General features: G+C 42.3%; 1 protein-coding gene across 7 annotated transcripts in view; it reads right to left on the bottom strand.

Moving 5' to 3' along the window:
* TCF3 (transcription factor 3) overlaps nt 1–15,144 on the bottom strand; it is a 193,452-nt gene that overhangs the window by 43,666 nt on the left and 134,642 nt on the right. For all 7 annotated transcript variants that reach the window (XM_056572494.1, XM_056572465.1, XM_056572510.1 and 4 more), the window contains 3 exons: nt 2,393–2,492; nt 2,007–2,146; nt 1,501–1,621 (listed from right to left, as the gene is read on the bottom strand). In XM_056572494.1, coding sequence (XP_056428469.1) covers nt 1,501–1,621; nt 2,007–2,146; nt 2,393–2,492 — 361 coding nt within the window. The remainder of the gene's footprint in view (nt 1–1,500; nt 1,622–2,006; nt 2,147–2,392; nt 2,493–15,144) is intronic.

Here is a 15,144-nt window from a genome sequence, read left to right as displayed (position 1 = left end):
CTTCAAGGAAACTTACTGTGAACCCCTGCCTGTGTGAATGAACCCTAAAAACACTACACTACACTACACTACCAAATAATGTAAAACAATACACATACACCCCCTTACACGTGCCCCCCCCCCCCAAATAAAAATGAAAAAAGTCTCATACGGCAGTGTTTCCTAAACGGCGCCTCAAGCTGTTGCAAAACCACAACTCCCAGTGTTGCCGGACAGCCATAGTATGTCCTGGCAGGCTGGGAGTCTTGCAACAGCTGGAGGCACCCTGTGTGGGAAACCCTGCTGTAGGGTTTTGGGGGAGACAAGCCCCATCCTTGTATCTGGGTCCACCCCTATTGCAAATTCATAATTTAGGCCTCAAATGTGCATGGCGCTCTCTCACTTCAGAGCCCTGTCGTATTTCAAGGCAACAGTTTAGGGCCACACATGGGGTATCTCCGTATTTGGGAGAAATTGCGTTACAAATTTTGGGGGGATTTTTCTCCCATTACCCTTTGTAGAAATGGTAAATTTGGGGGGAAAAAAATGCATTTTACTGAAAACAAATTTTTTTCATTTATACATCCGAATTTAACGAAAAGTCGTCAAACACCTGTGGGATGTTAAGGCTCACCGGACCCCTTGTTACGTGCCTTGAGGGGTGTAGTTTCCAAAATAGTATGCCATGTGTTTTTTTTCCTGTTCTGGCACCATAGGGGCTTCCTAAATGCGACATGCCCCCAAAAACCATTTCAGCAAAATTCACTCTCCAAAATCCCATTGTTTCTCCTTCACTTCTGAGCACTCTACTGCGCCCGCCGAACACGTGACATGAGTTATATGAGGTATTTTCTTACTCGAGAGAAATTAGGTTACAAATTTTGGGGGGCTTTTTCTTCTATTACCCCTTGTAAAATTTCAAAACCTGGGTCTACAAGAACATGCCAGTGTAAAAAATGAAGATTTCAAATTTTCTCCTTCACTTTGCTGTTATTCCTCTGAAACACCTAAAGGGTTAAAACGCTGACTGATTGTCATTTTGAATACTTTGAGGGGTGCCGTTTTTATAATTGGTTCATTTGTGGGGTATTTCTAATATGAAGGCCCTTCAAATCCACTTCAAAACTGAACCCTGAAAAATTTCAATTTTTTCATCAAATTTTGGAATTTTTCACCAAGAAATTATGCAAATATCGACAAAAATTTACCACTAACAAAGTAGAATGTACACACTGCATGAAGTTTGAAGCTGTGTCTCTCCCGATTTTAAGAAGTATTTTACTATACCACAAGAATAAAAGATTCTGCTTGCACCCACCGGAGAGTTGCCGCCTGTTCCTTTCTTCACAGTGTATAAAGTAGAATATTTCACGAAAAAACTCTCGGAATCAGAATGAAAATTAAAAGCATCCCAGAGTTATTAATTCTTAAAGTGACAGTGGTCAGAATTGCAAAAAATGCTCCCGTCCTTAGGGTTATAATGGGCTCCGTCCCCAAGGAGTTAATAAATCCTACACATACCTATGATGGTATCCCCACTACTTATGGGAGGTGTGTGACTTGAGACTCCATACTGTGCAGAAGCAGAAGGAAAACTTGAGGAAACTGCAGGGTTCACCTCACTGGAATGCATCTGGAAACCCTGAGAAACAAGAGAAAAAACGTAAAAACGCATAAGCAAAAGTTAACATCATCCAAACTATCTTCAAGCAATTATTTTTACTTATTTAATTTTTAAACAGAGGACAATGGCTAGATGTTGAGCAAGCCTTCCAAGGGAAGATTCAATAAGTTGCAATTGTAGTAAGGTTATTGCAAAGTGTTGTACACCAGTACAAGATAGATTAAAAATAAATAAATAAAAGTGATAGATATAAATGTGCCCCTACAATTTATTCTGCCATTGAGAGCAGCAACAGAAAAGTAAAAAAAGATGTACAGCATGTAGAACTGTTAAGTAGTACTGTAATACTTTAATAGTGAGAGTGTTTGCTCGAGTCTCAATACATAATGAGCTTTACAATTACCATTCGCTCATGAGGGTGCAAGCCACTGAAGCCTGAGGGCTGTGAAATAGAAGATTGAGAGCCACCTAAAATGGAATTGTAACTGCCCTGTCCAATTCCACCAGAAGGAGTCCAGATATCTGATGAATTATGAAGCCCATCTGTTAACACAAAGTAAGATCAGTATTATCAGCTTTTCCTGCCTTAGGACAGGTTAGATGAAGTGCCAAACTAAACAGCAACAAATCTACTAGTAGGAAGTCAAAATGAATGAAATCAAAAACCTCTATATGGTGAGGCCCTCACAACCCCAAATCTACAGAACCTTCACAAGACACCATGTTTGTCTTTCTTATTAATATAACTACATACAAGAAACATGGTTAAGAGGATATGTGGACTCTTACCTGCCATGTAGAATGTACCAGGGTAAACAGAGTTACCTGGCTTTGAAGTGTAATTTCCACGGTCTCCATTGTATTCATCACCTGAATTAGCAGGGTATACCTGGATGTAACCAAAAGAATATCAGGAAGGATGAAAATGAAAATATTCTAATAACAGTATGTATTAATAAAGTTTATATAACCATTAGACTAAGGTGTGTTGTAACAAAATAATTATGACATGTCTAAATCAGGATAAGGTTTTGTTCAGATAACATTTTAATTCAGGCGAGATGTTTTTATATATAGTACAAAACAGAGAAAGATAGGCAAATATATACTCTGGCACACCAAATTTATTTATGTGGAAAAAAAAAAAGCAGCAATGCCTTAGTCACCGTATGATAATGGAACAACAATGGAAATAATGAATGTCAAGACCAGCATCAATTGTAAGCTCAAAAGGTGAACCAAGACGTACATAAGTTATTAGGTTATTTGGTTGTTGTACAGTATATTACTGCGTTTTGTTTTTGTTTCTTAATTATGTTCACATTGTGTAACTTGAGAGGAATCTCCACTCGCAGAATTCCGTTATCACTGACGCCAATGTAGTGCTCGCGGGAATTCCGCACAAAGAATGGACAGGTTCATTTTCAGCGACAGAATTCTCTGCCGCTGCAATTTCATAGTGTAAATGGGTCCGCGAATGACCCCATTGACACTTAATGTTAGGGGTGAAAGCATTGTCAGAGCCTCACACTTGTCTATTTCTCCTACAGCAACTGTACATTGGCTGCCACTATTACTATATAATCAATGCTGGAGTATGCATAGGTAGCATCAGGGATGTGGAATTCCTATCGCCCGACGCCCGGGACATGCAGTTCTGGGCGCCAGGCAGGTGAATCTTTCTGGCCCTTAGCCCTGCTTCGGACAAGCAGGGCCTGACCTGACAAGCATGGCGGCGCTCAGCAGCCTGTATGGAGGGGACTCCCGACTCGTGCCCAATCCATACTCTGCAGCCCCCAGCTGATTTCAGTAGCCGTGAGCCACCGCTAACAGCCAGCATGCGGCTATCGCCGCGGCTGGCTATTAACCTTTAGATCGCCGCTGTCAAAGCTGACAGCGACATCTAAAAGGGACATGTGAATGCTCCCTGGTGGGCTTGTGGGGTGGATAGAGACTGTCTGATACAGCTTGGCTGGACTAGGCTCTATCAATGCATTGCACAGCACACCGATCAATGTAGTTCAATATAACTATTAATCTGTATGAGGAATCTAAGGATTCCTCCTAAAAGTCTAATAAAGCGTTAAAAAAAAAAAGTGTTAAAAGTTTAACCCCTTAAGGACCACGGACGTATGCGTACATCTAAGCACCCTGGTAGTTAAGGACCAAGGACGTCCGTCTGTGGGAATTTCGGTCCCTGCCATGCGGGCGGGGACCAAACCAGGGTGACTGCTGATATCGATCAGCAGTCACCCCGCACAAATGCCCAGGGGGGTCATCAGACCCTTCCATGTCGGTGATCGGCGCAAGTCGCAGGTGAATTCACACTTGAGATTTGCGCCGATTCCGGGTCATACGGGTCTATGGTGACCCGGAAAATATGGGGGATCGGGGTTGTCTAAGACACAGACGATCCCCCCTGAAGGGATAGGAGTGAGGTGGCAGGGGTGCCACCCCTCCTATCCCTGCTATTGGTTGTCTAGAAGCGACAACTAATAGCAGATCAAGGGCGGGTGGGGGGTTAACTTTCGGTTTCCCCGTTCTGCCCACCCACAATAGGCTGGGCAGAACGGGGAAACGACAGAGGACCGGCACCGAAGATCTTCTTTCCCATCCGGTGGCTGCGGGCAGCAATCGGCTGCGGAGATCGGCGGGAGGCGACGTCGTGCGGCTGGCTCCCTGGATCCTACGTAAGCTGGTGAGTTGCCTAGCAACAAGCTGTTTCAAAACTACAACTCCCAGCATGTCCAGACAGTTGTTTGGGCATCCTGGGATTTGTAGTTTTTCAACAGCTGGAGGGTCACAGTTTGGAGATCCTTGTGCAGTGATCTGTAAACTGTGGCCCTCTAGATCTTGCAAAACTACAACTCTTAGCATGCCCACATAGCGGTTTGCTGTCTGGGCATGCTGGGATTTGTAGTTTTGAAACATCTAGAGGGTCACAGTTTGGAGATCACTATGCAGTGGTCTATAAACTCTAGCCCTCCAGATGTTGCAAAACTGCAAATCCCAGTATGCCCAAACAGCTGTCTCAGCATGCTGGGAGTTATAGTTGCGTACCTCCAGCTGTTTCATAACTACATCTCTCAGCATGCCCTTCGGTGATCAGTACATGCTGGGAGTTGAAGTTTTGCAATAGCTGGAGGCACACTGGTTGGAAAATACTGAGTTAGGTAACTGAAGGTTTTCCAACCAGTGTGCCTCCATCTGTTGCAAAAGTACAACTCCCAGCATGCACGGTCTGTCAGTACATGCTGGGAGTTGTAGTTTTGAAACAGCTGGAGGTTTGCTCCCCCCCATGTGAATGTACAGGTTACATTCACACGGGCAAGTTTACAGTAAGTTTCTTGCTTGAAGCTTGAGCTGCTGCAAATTTTTCGCCGCAGCGCAAACACCTAGCGGGAAACTTACCATAACCCGCCAGTGCAAATGTACCCTAAAAGCACTACACTAACACAAAATAAATGGTAAAACAACTACATATACACCCCCTTACACTTAGACCTCCCAAATTTGTAACGCAATTTCTCCCGAGTACGGAAATACCCCATATGTGGGTGTAAAATGCTCTGCGGGCGCACAACAAGGCTCAGAAGTGAGAGCGCACTATGCACATTGAGGCCTAAATTGATGATTTGCATAGGGGGTGCTGATTTTACAGCGGTTCTGACAAACGCAAAAAAATAAATACCGACATGTGACCCCATTTTGGAAACTGCACCCCTCACGGAATGTAACAAGGGGTATAGTGTGCCTTAACACCTCACCGGTGTTTGACGGATTTTCGTTAAAGTTGGATGGGAAAATGAAAAAAAATTTTTTTCACTAAAATGCTGGTGTTACCCTAAAATTTTTCATTTTCACAAGGGAATTAGGAAAAAAAAAGCCCCCCAAAATTTGTAACCCCATTTCTTCTGAGTAAGAACATTCCCCATATGTGGATGTAAAGTGCTCTGCGGGCGAACTACAAGGCTCAGAAGAGAAGGAGCGCCATTGGGCTTTTGAAGAGAATCTGTCCGGAATTTAAGGCCACGTGTATTTACAAAGCCCCCATAGTGCCAGAACAATGGACACCCCCCACATATGACCCCATTTTGGAAACTATACCCCTCACGTAATGTAATAAGGGGTACAGTGAGCATTTTCACCCGACAGGTGTCTGACAGATTTTTGGAACAGTGGTCCGTGAAAATGAAAAATTTAATTTCCAAAGATCTGTTTAACACCAGTGGGGTGTAAATAGTCACTGCACCCCTTATTAAATTCTGTGAGGGGTGTAGTTTCCAAAATGGGGTCACCTGTTCTGGCACCATAGGGGGGGGGGGGGGGGGGGGGATTTGTAAACGCACATGGCCCCTGACTTCCATTCCAAACAAATTCTTTCTCCAAAAGTTCAATGGAGCTCCTCCTCTTCTGAGCATTGTAGTGTGCGAACACATAGGGTATTTCCATACTCAGGAAAAAATTACCCCCCCAAAATGTGTAACCCCATTTCTTCTATAAAAATTTTAAATTTGGGGAGAAAACAGCATTTTAGTGAAAACCTTTTTTTTTTTTCATTTACACATCCAACTTTAACAAAAAGTTGTGAAATACCTGTGAGGTGTAAAGGCTCACTGTACCCCTTGTTACATTCCTTGAGGGGTGTAGTTTCCAAAATAGTATGCCATATGGGTTTTGTTTGCTGTTCTGGCACCATAGGGGCTTCCTAAATGCGACATGCCCCCCCAAAAACCATTTCAGAAAAACTCACAAAATCCCACTGTCGCTCCTTCCCTTCTGAGCCCTCTACTGCGCCCGCCGAACACTTGACATACACATGAGGTATTTCCTTAGGAGAAAAACCTTCTTAAAATTTGTAACCCAATTTCTTTCGACTATTACCCCTTGTAAAAATTCACAAACTGGGTCTACAAGAACATGCGAGTGTAAAAAATTAAGATTTTGAATTTACTCTTACTTTGCTGCTATTCCTGTGAAACATCTGAAGGGTTAACACACTTACTGAATGTCATTTTGAATACTTTGAGCTGTGCAGTTTTCATAATGGGGTCATTTGTGGGGTATTTCTAATAAGAAAGCCCTTCAAATCCACTTCAAACCTGAACTGGTCCAAAATTCCAATTTAGAAATTTTTTTTAAAAATTGGAAAATTGCTGCTGAACTTTGAAGCCCTCTGATGTCTTCCAAAAGTAAAAACATGTAAACTTTATGATGCAAACAAAGTAGACATTGTATTTGTGAATCAAAATATAAATTTGGAATGTCTATTTTCCTTACAAGCAGAGTGTTTCAAAGATAGAAAAATGCTAAATTTTCTATTTTTTCATCAAATTTTGGAATTTTTCACCAAGAAATGATGCAAGTACCGACAAAATTTTACCCCCAACATAAAATTCAAGTAGAATATGTCATGTAAAAACAATCTCATAATCAGAATGAAAGGCAAAAGCATCCCAGAGTTATTAATGCTTAAAGTGAAAGTGGTCAGAAGTGCAAAAACGCTCTGGTCCTACAGTGAAAATTGGCTAAGTGTTTAAAAGACACACATTAACCCCTTCCATGCTAAAAGTTCATATCACTCGCTTTTCCGATATAAAAACATGTAAACATCATAAAAATAAACATATTTAGTAATTGTATGAACTATTTAAATATAAAACATTATGTATGCCGTACGGTAATTTACATAAACTTAAAAAAACTAAAAATAATCAGAATTGCAATTTTTAGAATGTCCCAGAAAATAAAGTTAAAAAGCGATTAAAAAGTAAAATACCAAAATGGTAACGATATAAAAAACTGATTATGGCGCAAAAAATGAACCCTCATACAGACTGGCATGCAAAATAAAATAAAAAATAAAAAGCTACAGGGGTAAAAAAAAAAAAAAAAATGGCAATCGAAAGAATTCGGAAAAGCTCAGAATTTTTTTAAAATTAGTTTAACATGAAACTATACAAATCTGGTATTGCTTTAATCAAACAACATGATCGCTCAACCACAAGGTAAATGGTGTAGAAAAGAAAGCCACCAAATTTGCTAAATTATCTTTTACTATTTCAATTTCACTTCACCAAATATATATTACATACATACACACACACACACACATACATATACACATATATATATATATATATATATATATATATATATATATATATATATTTATAATTTTTTTTTTTGGGTTCAGAGAATATGTTATTGAAAAATTTAAAAGGTATCGTTATAGTAGGTAGTTATGGCTATTCTAGGGCAAGGAGGAAAAAACGAGAGTGTAAAAGCGAAAATTGGTCCGGACAAGTGGATAGTCCTGAGGGACAAGTAGATTTTGCTCCGTTTTAGTCCCGTGGACAAGTAGATTTTTATTACATTTCCACACCCCTGAGCATACATCTCCATTGACCAGCACATTCCCCCTGCTAATTCAAACCACCTGCCTCAAAGTGGAGTTCCCCCTCGTACTTGGCAACAAGACTTTAGAAGCAGATTCTTTTAAATCATGTAGGTTGCATAGTGGGGCCCTCCAAATTTCCCAATTTCCTCAACCCAAACAAGCATCTGTGGCGAGAGCAGACACGAGACCATAAACACCGTCACGTCCCTAAAATAATTTGTAAATAACATTGCAATTTTTCAACGAGGCCTCTTTCCAATGTCCAATTTCCATGCTTACATGGTAACTACGGGTACTATTGGTGGTGGAAATTGATTAGCGTGGGCACTCTGGACAGTCTGCAACTAAACAGCAAGCTGTGAGGCACAGTGCATTCGGGTACCATCTGCTGTATTATGGCACTTTGCCAACAACTAGGGCAGCTGGGAGCAGAGGATGTTCCTCAGTAATTAAAAGAGGCAATATGGAATCCAGGAATGAGACATTATGAAAAGGTAAACCAAATGCAGAATATAAAAATATTCAGCAGATTCTGTGTACAATTAACACAAAGTCCCAGATAAAAACAAACGTGACTGTTCACCAAAAGCTTTACCACAAAGTACACTGTATATTAGCTAGCGATATGTGGAGAAGGAATCAACTGGCATTGTGGAATTCAACTCCCCCTCCCTAGAGATATTTCCAGCTCTTGTCCCAGACTATAGATCAGGTTTCACTGGATAAAGCTTAACCCTATGCAGTCTTTTTCCACCTATGGACAGACAAATACATACTGTATGTAGGTATGTATGTTATAACAAAATCTAATGCACTTCAAATTAGTCAGCATTTACAAAGTATCCTATTCTTGAATAATCCAGCACCTTAAAATATCCTGATGTAGAATTGTGTAACAAAAAACTAATAGCTGCATGCAAACAGAACCATTAAATAAACAAAAAATAAATAAAAAACTCAATGAATGCAGTTATAAAATGCTGTAAAAATAACTGCAAAGCCAAGTTTACGTATTTAGAGGCATCATTTGTCTTGTGTTGCTTTAAGAATCTTACTTTATTGTCACAGTAAGGAATACAGAGGCCTGAAACAGTTAACAGGTACTCAGGAAACTGTAAATCACACAACCCCCTCCTTCCCTACTCAGCCCCCTGTTATTGTTGGAATGGGAGGGGGTTCTCTTTCCCCCTTCAATAGAGTGAAGTCATTTCCTCTGCTCTGTCTGGCTGGGAAAGTTGGGTAAAAGAGGGGGGTGGATGAATCAATAGTGCAGCACTAAGACTGGAATCTTGACATAAACATGATTGACTGTGTGCTTTAACATGTATAGAATTGAAACTATAGAATGCTATATACCACATGTAAGAAAACCCTGCTATCAAGTTTTTTTTCCAGGTTCATATTTATGAACTCAAGCCATGTGCTTACATGTTTTACACAGAAGCTGGAAAAGGGATGATCGATATCTTGAGCTTTGCTTTGAACATGCCATGCAGACAGAAATTAACATCCTGGGGGTTTCAAATGCTGCATCGCAATTCAATTTCTGCACTGAAAAAGTCTACAGTATGTGGATAAGATTTGTAGTATCTCATCCACTTACTTGGCACTGTGACCTGCTGTGAATTTTAGCTACGTAAATTCAGAAATGGCAAAGCTGTGAATTTATCCTGAGGCCCCATTCACACAGCAGAATCCGCTTTGTATCGGTTCTGTGAAGCTAGTCCAAACAAATTCTGGCAGAAAGTCCCATTGACTTCAAAAGGGGGCTCTGCAGCAGAATTCTGTAAAAAGAATTTACATGTTCATTCTTTTTGTGGAATGCGGAATTTCTGCTGCGGAAAATCTAAAATGGCAAATCTGCCATGTAAATGGGACAATGGAAATCTTATTCACCACAATGTTAACTTCATGTAGCAGAATTTGCTAGCTGAATTTTCCTGAAGGATTCCTGAAGTAATGTTGCCGTGTAAATGAGGCTTTAGAAGGAAACTTTAACCCCTTAAAGGGGTACTCAGGTGGTAAATTTTTTTGACTATATGGCATCTTCTTTGTAAGTTTAGTTTTTTTGCAATATACATGTGTTATATGTTTTGGCAGCATGTATGTGTCTTTCTTACCTGTTTGAACTACAGAACTTCCTGTCCTACAGAGGGTTTTCTTTTACTGTTGTCCACAGTTCTGAGTCTGTTGTGGACAAGATGTCACAGCTTTTTTTTTCCTTCTCTCTCAGCATGAGAGGAATAAGCCACGCCCCCTCATCTCATCCAGCTGAATACACAGCTCCTTACCTCCCCTCCCCCTGCTCTGTATTCTAAGGCTGCTTTCACACTATGAATTTCTCCGTTTAGGAACTTCCATCAGAAGTTCCGTCACTACAGCTGCGAAAGCCGGCCGTTACAAAACCCCTGACTGCCGTGACTAAATTGCATTGCAGCCTATGGGGTTTTGTAACTGCCCGTTTGCACCCGTATATGGCCCTAATTCATTACATTATACAGTGACGGGACATCTTGGCGGAAAAATTACTGCATGCAGTAATTTCTCCGCCACGATGTCCCGTCACTGTATAGCACCCGTAATGAATGAGAAGGTGCACGGGCTGGAGATGTATGGACTGCAGGGGAATAAATCTCATACTGGGAATGATCTCTATGGGGGAGATTTATCAAAACCTGTGCAGAGGAAAACTTGCCCAGTTGCCCATAGCAACCAGATTGCTTCTTTCATTTTTGCAGGCCTTCATAAAAATTAAAGCAGCAAGCTGATTGGTTGCTATGGGCAACTGGGCAAGTTTTCCTCTGCACAGGTTTTGATAAATCTCCCCTATATGTGAAGGGGGAGGGGGGGGGGGGACTCCTGAATGACATGCTGGGAGTTGTAGTCCCTGTTATGTGTGTATGCTAGTGTTTACAAACCAGTGTGCCTCCAGCTGTTGCAAAACTACAACTCCCAGCATGCCCTGAGACTTTGGGCATGCTGGGAGTTGTAGATTTGCAACAGCTTGAGGCACACTGGTTGGGAAACACTGTTCTAGCCTATTCAGCAAACACATGTTACAGTGTTTCCCAACCAGTGTGCCTCCAGCTGTTGCAAAACTACAACTCCTAGGATGCCCAAAGGCTGTCAGGGCATGCTGGGAGTTGTAGTTTTGCAACACCTGGAGGCACCCTGGTTGGGAAACACTGGTGTATGCCCTACAGAGGTGTGGTGAACTACAACCCCCAGGAGACTACAGAGGCAGCATGCTGGTGTTATACCACAGACTGAAGACTCCTGAATGACACGGTTTCTTAGCAAAACGGAGAGTTAGTCAGATTTTTTTCAATTCTGGCGCAAAATCTGGCGCAGACAAAATATCTGGCGCAATGTGACAGAATCTGGTGCACAACACGACATAACATTGGACATAACACAGGTTTTCAATAGTAAATGAGGGCCATTGTGCGTGATAAATACAGTGTAAAACAGAAAGCAATTCTGCAATGTCAAAGTGTACCTATCATTTACAAAAAAAAACAAAAAAACAAAAAAAACATGTAGCTCGGTTGTAATAAACTTTACAATATTTGTGTCAATGATCCTTTAAATGTGCACTGTAACTTCTTCCCAGTAAAAAAAAAATTCATAAAAAATCTTTTTATGTCACTTTCGTGGCAGGAGAGCAAACTCAGGAAGTGCTGTCTTGCCATAGGCAGTAAATAGCATCCACTCTCCCTGTTTGATACACAGGTAGAGAGCTAGTGCTATTCACTGCCTATGACCAGACAGCACTTCCTGAGTTTGGTCTCTTGACAGGAGACCAAAGTTTGCTTTTGAGCAGACAGAATGTGGTCTAGACTGAAAGGGAGACCCCCTAGTGGGCAGATTTATAAGGTCATGAAAGTAACCTAAAAATCCCTTTTGCATATGATATAGCAGGTAAAATAAGTGACAGTGCCCATTTAACTTTTTTCGAGGAGTGCTTAGTTTTTTTTATCTCCTTGCCTTTTTTTGTGCACCTTCAATTGTACTTTGAAAGGACATCACTCATTTACCTCAAAATCTATAGTGAAAAATATAAAAATCTTGGTGGGGAGAAACTGAAAAAAAAGTTTATTTAATTTTTTTTCCAGTGCACTTTTCGGTTTGTTCTGTAGGTTCGTGGATTACAATAATACCCAATTTATATAGGTTTTGTTTTCATTTACTGCTTTTAAAATTATATTTTTTATGTAAGAAGAGAAAATAGTCCTCTTCTGACCCCTAACACACTTTTCCGTATATGGGGACTTATGAGGGCTCATCTTGCATTTTGTGCTATGATCTGTATTTTATATCGGTATCATTTTTGTTTTGATGGGACTTCTGGTTCACCCTTCATAAATTTTTTTTTCTGGTACATGAAGTGATTTGGGACTAAAGCACAACTGTCATGACATTTTGGCCATTTGACCTAACCACAGTGTGTGTATAATATGTATTCAGCATTACTTTTAACTTTTTTACTGCAGCTTTTCTGTGCAGCCACCAACGGTCGGATAGGCGTGGCCATTCGCTATTCCCAGCGGCCGCCATGCCTATCTCCTGGGATGGCTGTGTGAATGACAAGTTGACAACTTGTTCATATAAAGATAAGGGGAGTATGCGCTGGGTCAGTCAGGGGTTCGCTATGTCACGCTGCACAGAAGTGTCTTTTGGGGTTATAAATGCTGTAATTATGCACACAATACACACACTGTGGTTAGGTGATATGACCCAAGCTTCATGACAGTTGCACTTTAAGAGTACATTCACACATACAGGAGGATCCTGCGCAGATTTGATGCGCAGGATTTCTAACTGCCGATTAGAAGCTGTGCTCAGTCATTTAGTTTACAGTGAAATCTGCAGCAGAAAATCTTGTGCATCAAATCTGCATAAGTGTGAACACACCCTAAAAAAAAAAAGTATTTTCAATTTTATTATGCTTATGCCATTGACTGTGCAGTTTGATTAACATATTTTATAGGGGTGTGAATCGCCAAGAATTTGGCGATTCGAATCGAGATACCAGTGTGGCGATTCGATATATCCCGATATATCGCGATACCGCCTAGGTGACGATACATCGCGATATATCCCGATACATCGCCCACCTGGGAGCATTCATAGATCCCAATAGACGCCGCTGTCCGCTTTGACAGCGGCGATCTAGTACTCCGGTGCTCACTTTTCTCATGTTATCCCGCCCGGGCTGCAAAATAAAAGAAAACGCACTTTATCTTACCTGCCAACGAGCCCCCGGAGCTCCGGTACAGGTGTTGGGTCCCCGGGCTGTATTCTTCTTACTTCCTGTTAGCCCGGCACATCACACGGAGCTTCAGCCTATCACCAGCAGAGGCGGGACATCGCTGCGGCCAGCGATAGGCTGAAGCTCCATGTGACGTGCCGGGCTAAGAGGAAGTAAGAAGAATACAGCCTGGGGACCGAACACCTGTACCGGAGCTCCGGGGGCTCGTTGGCAGGTAAGATAAAGTGCGTTTTCTTTTATTTTGCAGCCCGGACGGGATAACATGAGAAAAGTGTGCACCAGAGTACTCCTTTAATAGCCAACCGCGGCTATCGCCGCATGCTGGCTATTAGCGGCGGCCCCCGGCTACTGAAATCAGCCGGGGGTCGCATAGTACGGAGCGGGCACGAGTCGGAGCCCGCTCCATACACCCAGAGCGACGCCTTGTCAGATCCGGCCTGCCCGGCTCCACAAATGTGGAACTTTTATCTCCTGATGCCCAGGACAGGACATGCTGTTCCAGGCGTCAGGAGATAAAAATTCCACATCCCTAAAAGTATCGATTCAAAAATATTTTGAATCGATTCAGTATCGGCAAATGAAAAAATCGCGATTATCGCGAGAATCGATTTTTTCTTACATCCCTAATATTTTAATAGTTTGGACATTTTCACACGCAGCTATACCAATTTGGTTAATTGACTTTTTGTTTACCTTACTTTATTTGACGAATTTGGGAAAAAGGGGGTGATTTAAAGTTTTATAAGTGGAGGTGCTTATTCACAATTTAGTTTTTTACATTTTCTTCCACAAAGTCTCCATAGGGGACTATTACATGCAATCTTGACTACAACCACTGACCAATACTGTATAGCACAGTATTCAGAGTTATCTTTGCTCCATATTTTTATTCTGTAAAGGTAGTATAAAAAATAAATAAAACTATAAACCCAGGGATGTGAAATTCCTATTGCCCGACGCCCGGGACTAGCAGTTTTGGGCGCCGGGCAGGTGAATTTGTCCGGCCCTTAGCCCGGCTTCGGGCAAGCAGGGCCGGACCTGACAAGTGCGGTGGCGATCTGCAGTCTGTATGGAGCGAGCTGCCGACTCCTGCCCGCTCCATACTCTGCCGCCTCCGACAATAAAAAACTGTATCCTCGGAAGCAGAGCAGGGGAGATGAGAAGCTGTGTATTTGTCTTCTCTCCCCTGCTCTTCAGACGTGCGGGGGGAGATGAGGGGGCGTGGCTTCTTGTTCCCCGTGCAGACCTGCGTCCTCTGCCTTCACTCCCCCCAGCTGTAGCTTCGGAGAGCTGAGGGGAGGAGGCGCGTCTGCATGGGGAGATGCATGCGGCGCTCTGCAGTATGTATGGAGCAGGCTCGGGATTCCTGCCCACTCCATACTCTGCAGCCCCCGGCTGTTCTCAGTAGCCGGGGGCCGCCGCTAATAGCCAGCATGCGGCGATCGCCGCGGCTGGCTATTAACCCTTAAGATCGCCGCTGTCAAAGCTGACAGCGGCGTCTAAAGGGAGATGTGAATGCTCCCTGGTGGGCTAGTGGGGTGGATCGCCCCCCGCAGCGCGATCGCAGGGGGGCGATCCACTATAGAGGTAGCCGGAGGACTTACCTCTGCTTCCTCCTGTCCCGCTCTGTCATTGATAGATCCTGGCTGGACCAGGCTCTATCAATGGATCACCAAGCACACAGATTAATAGAGTTCAATAGAACTCTATTCATCTGTCTGAGGAATCTAATGATTCCTCATAAGTCTAATAAAGTGTAAAAAAAAAAAAAATAAGTTTTAATAAAAGTTTGAAAGACACATTAACCTAGTGGTCTTCAAACTGTGCCCCTCCAGATGTTACAAAACTACAATTCCCAGCATGCCAGTA

The sequence above is a fragment of the Hyla sarda genome, chromosome 1 (assembly GCF_029499605.1).
Source record: "Hyla sarda isolate aHylSar1 chromosome 1, aHylSar1.hap1, whole genome shotgun sequence".
In the NCBI taxonomy this organism is placed as follows: Eukaryota; Metazoa; Chordata; class Amphibia; order Anura; family Hylidae; genus Hyla; species Hyla sarda.
This window is presented reverse-complemented; position numbering and strand designations above follow the sequence as displayed.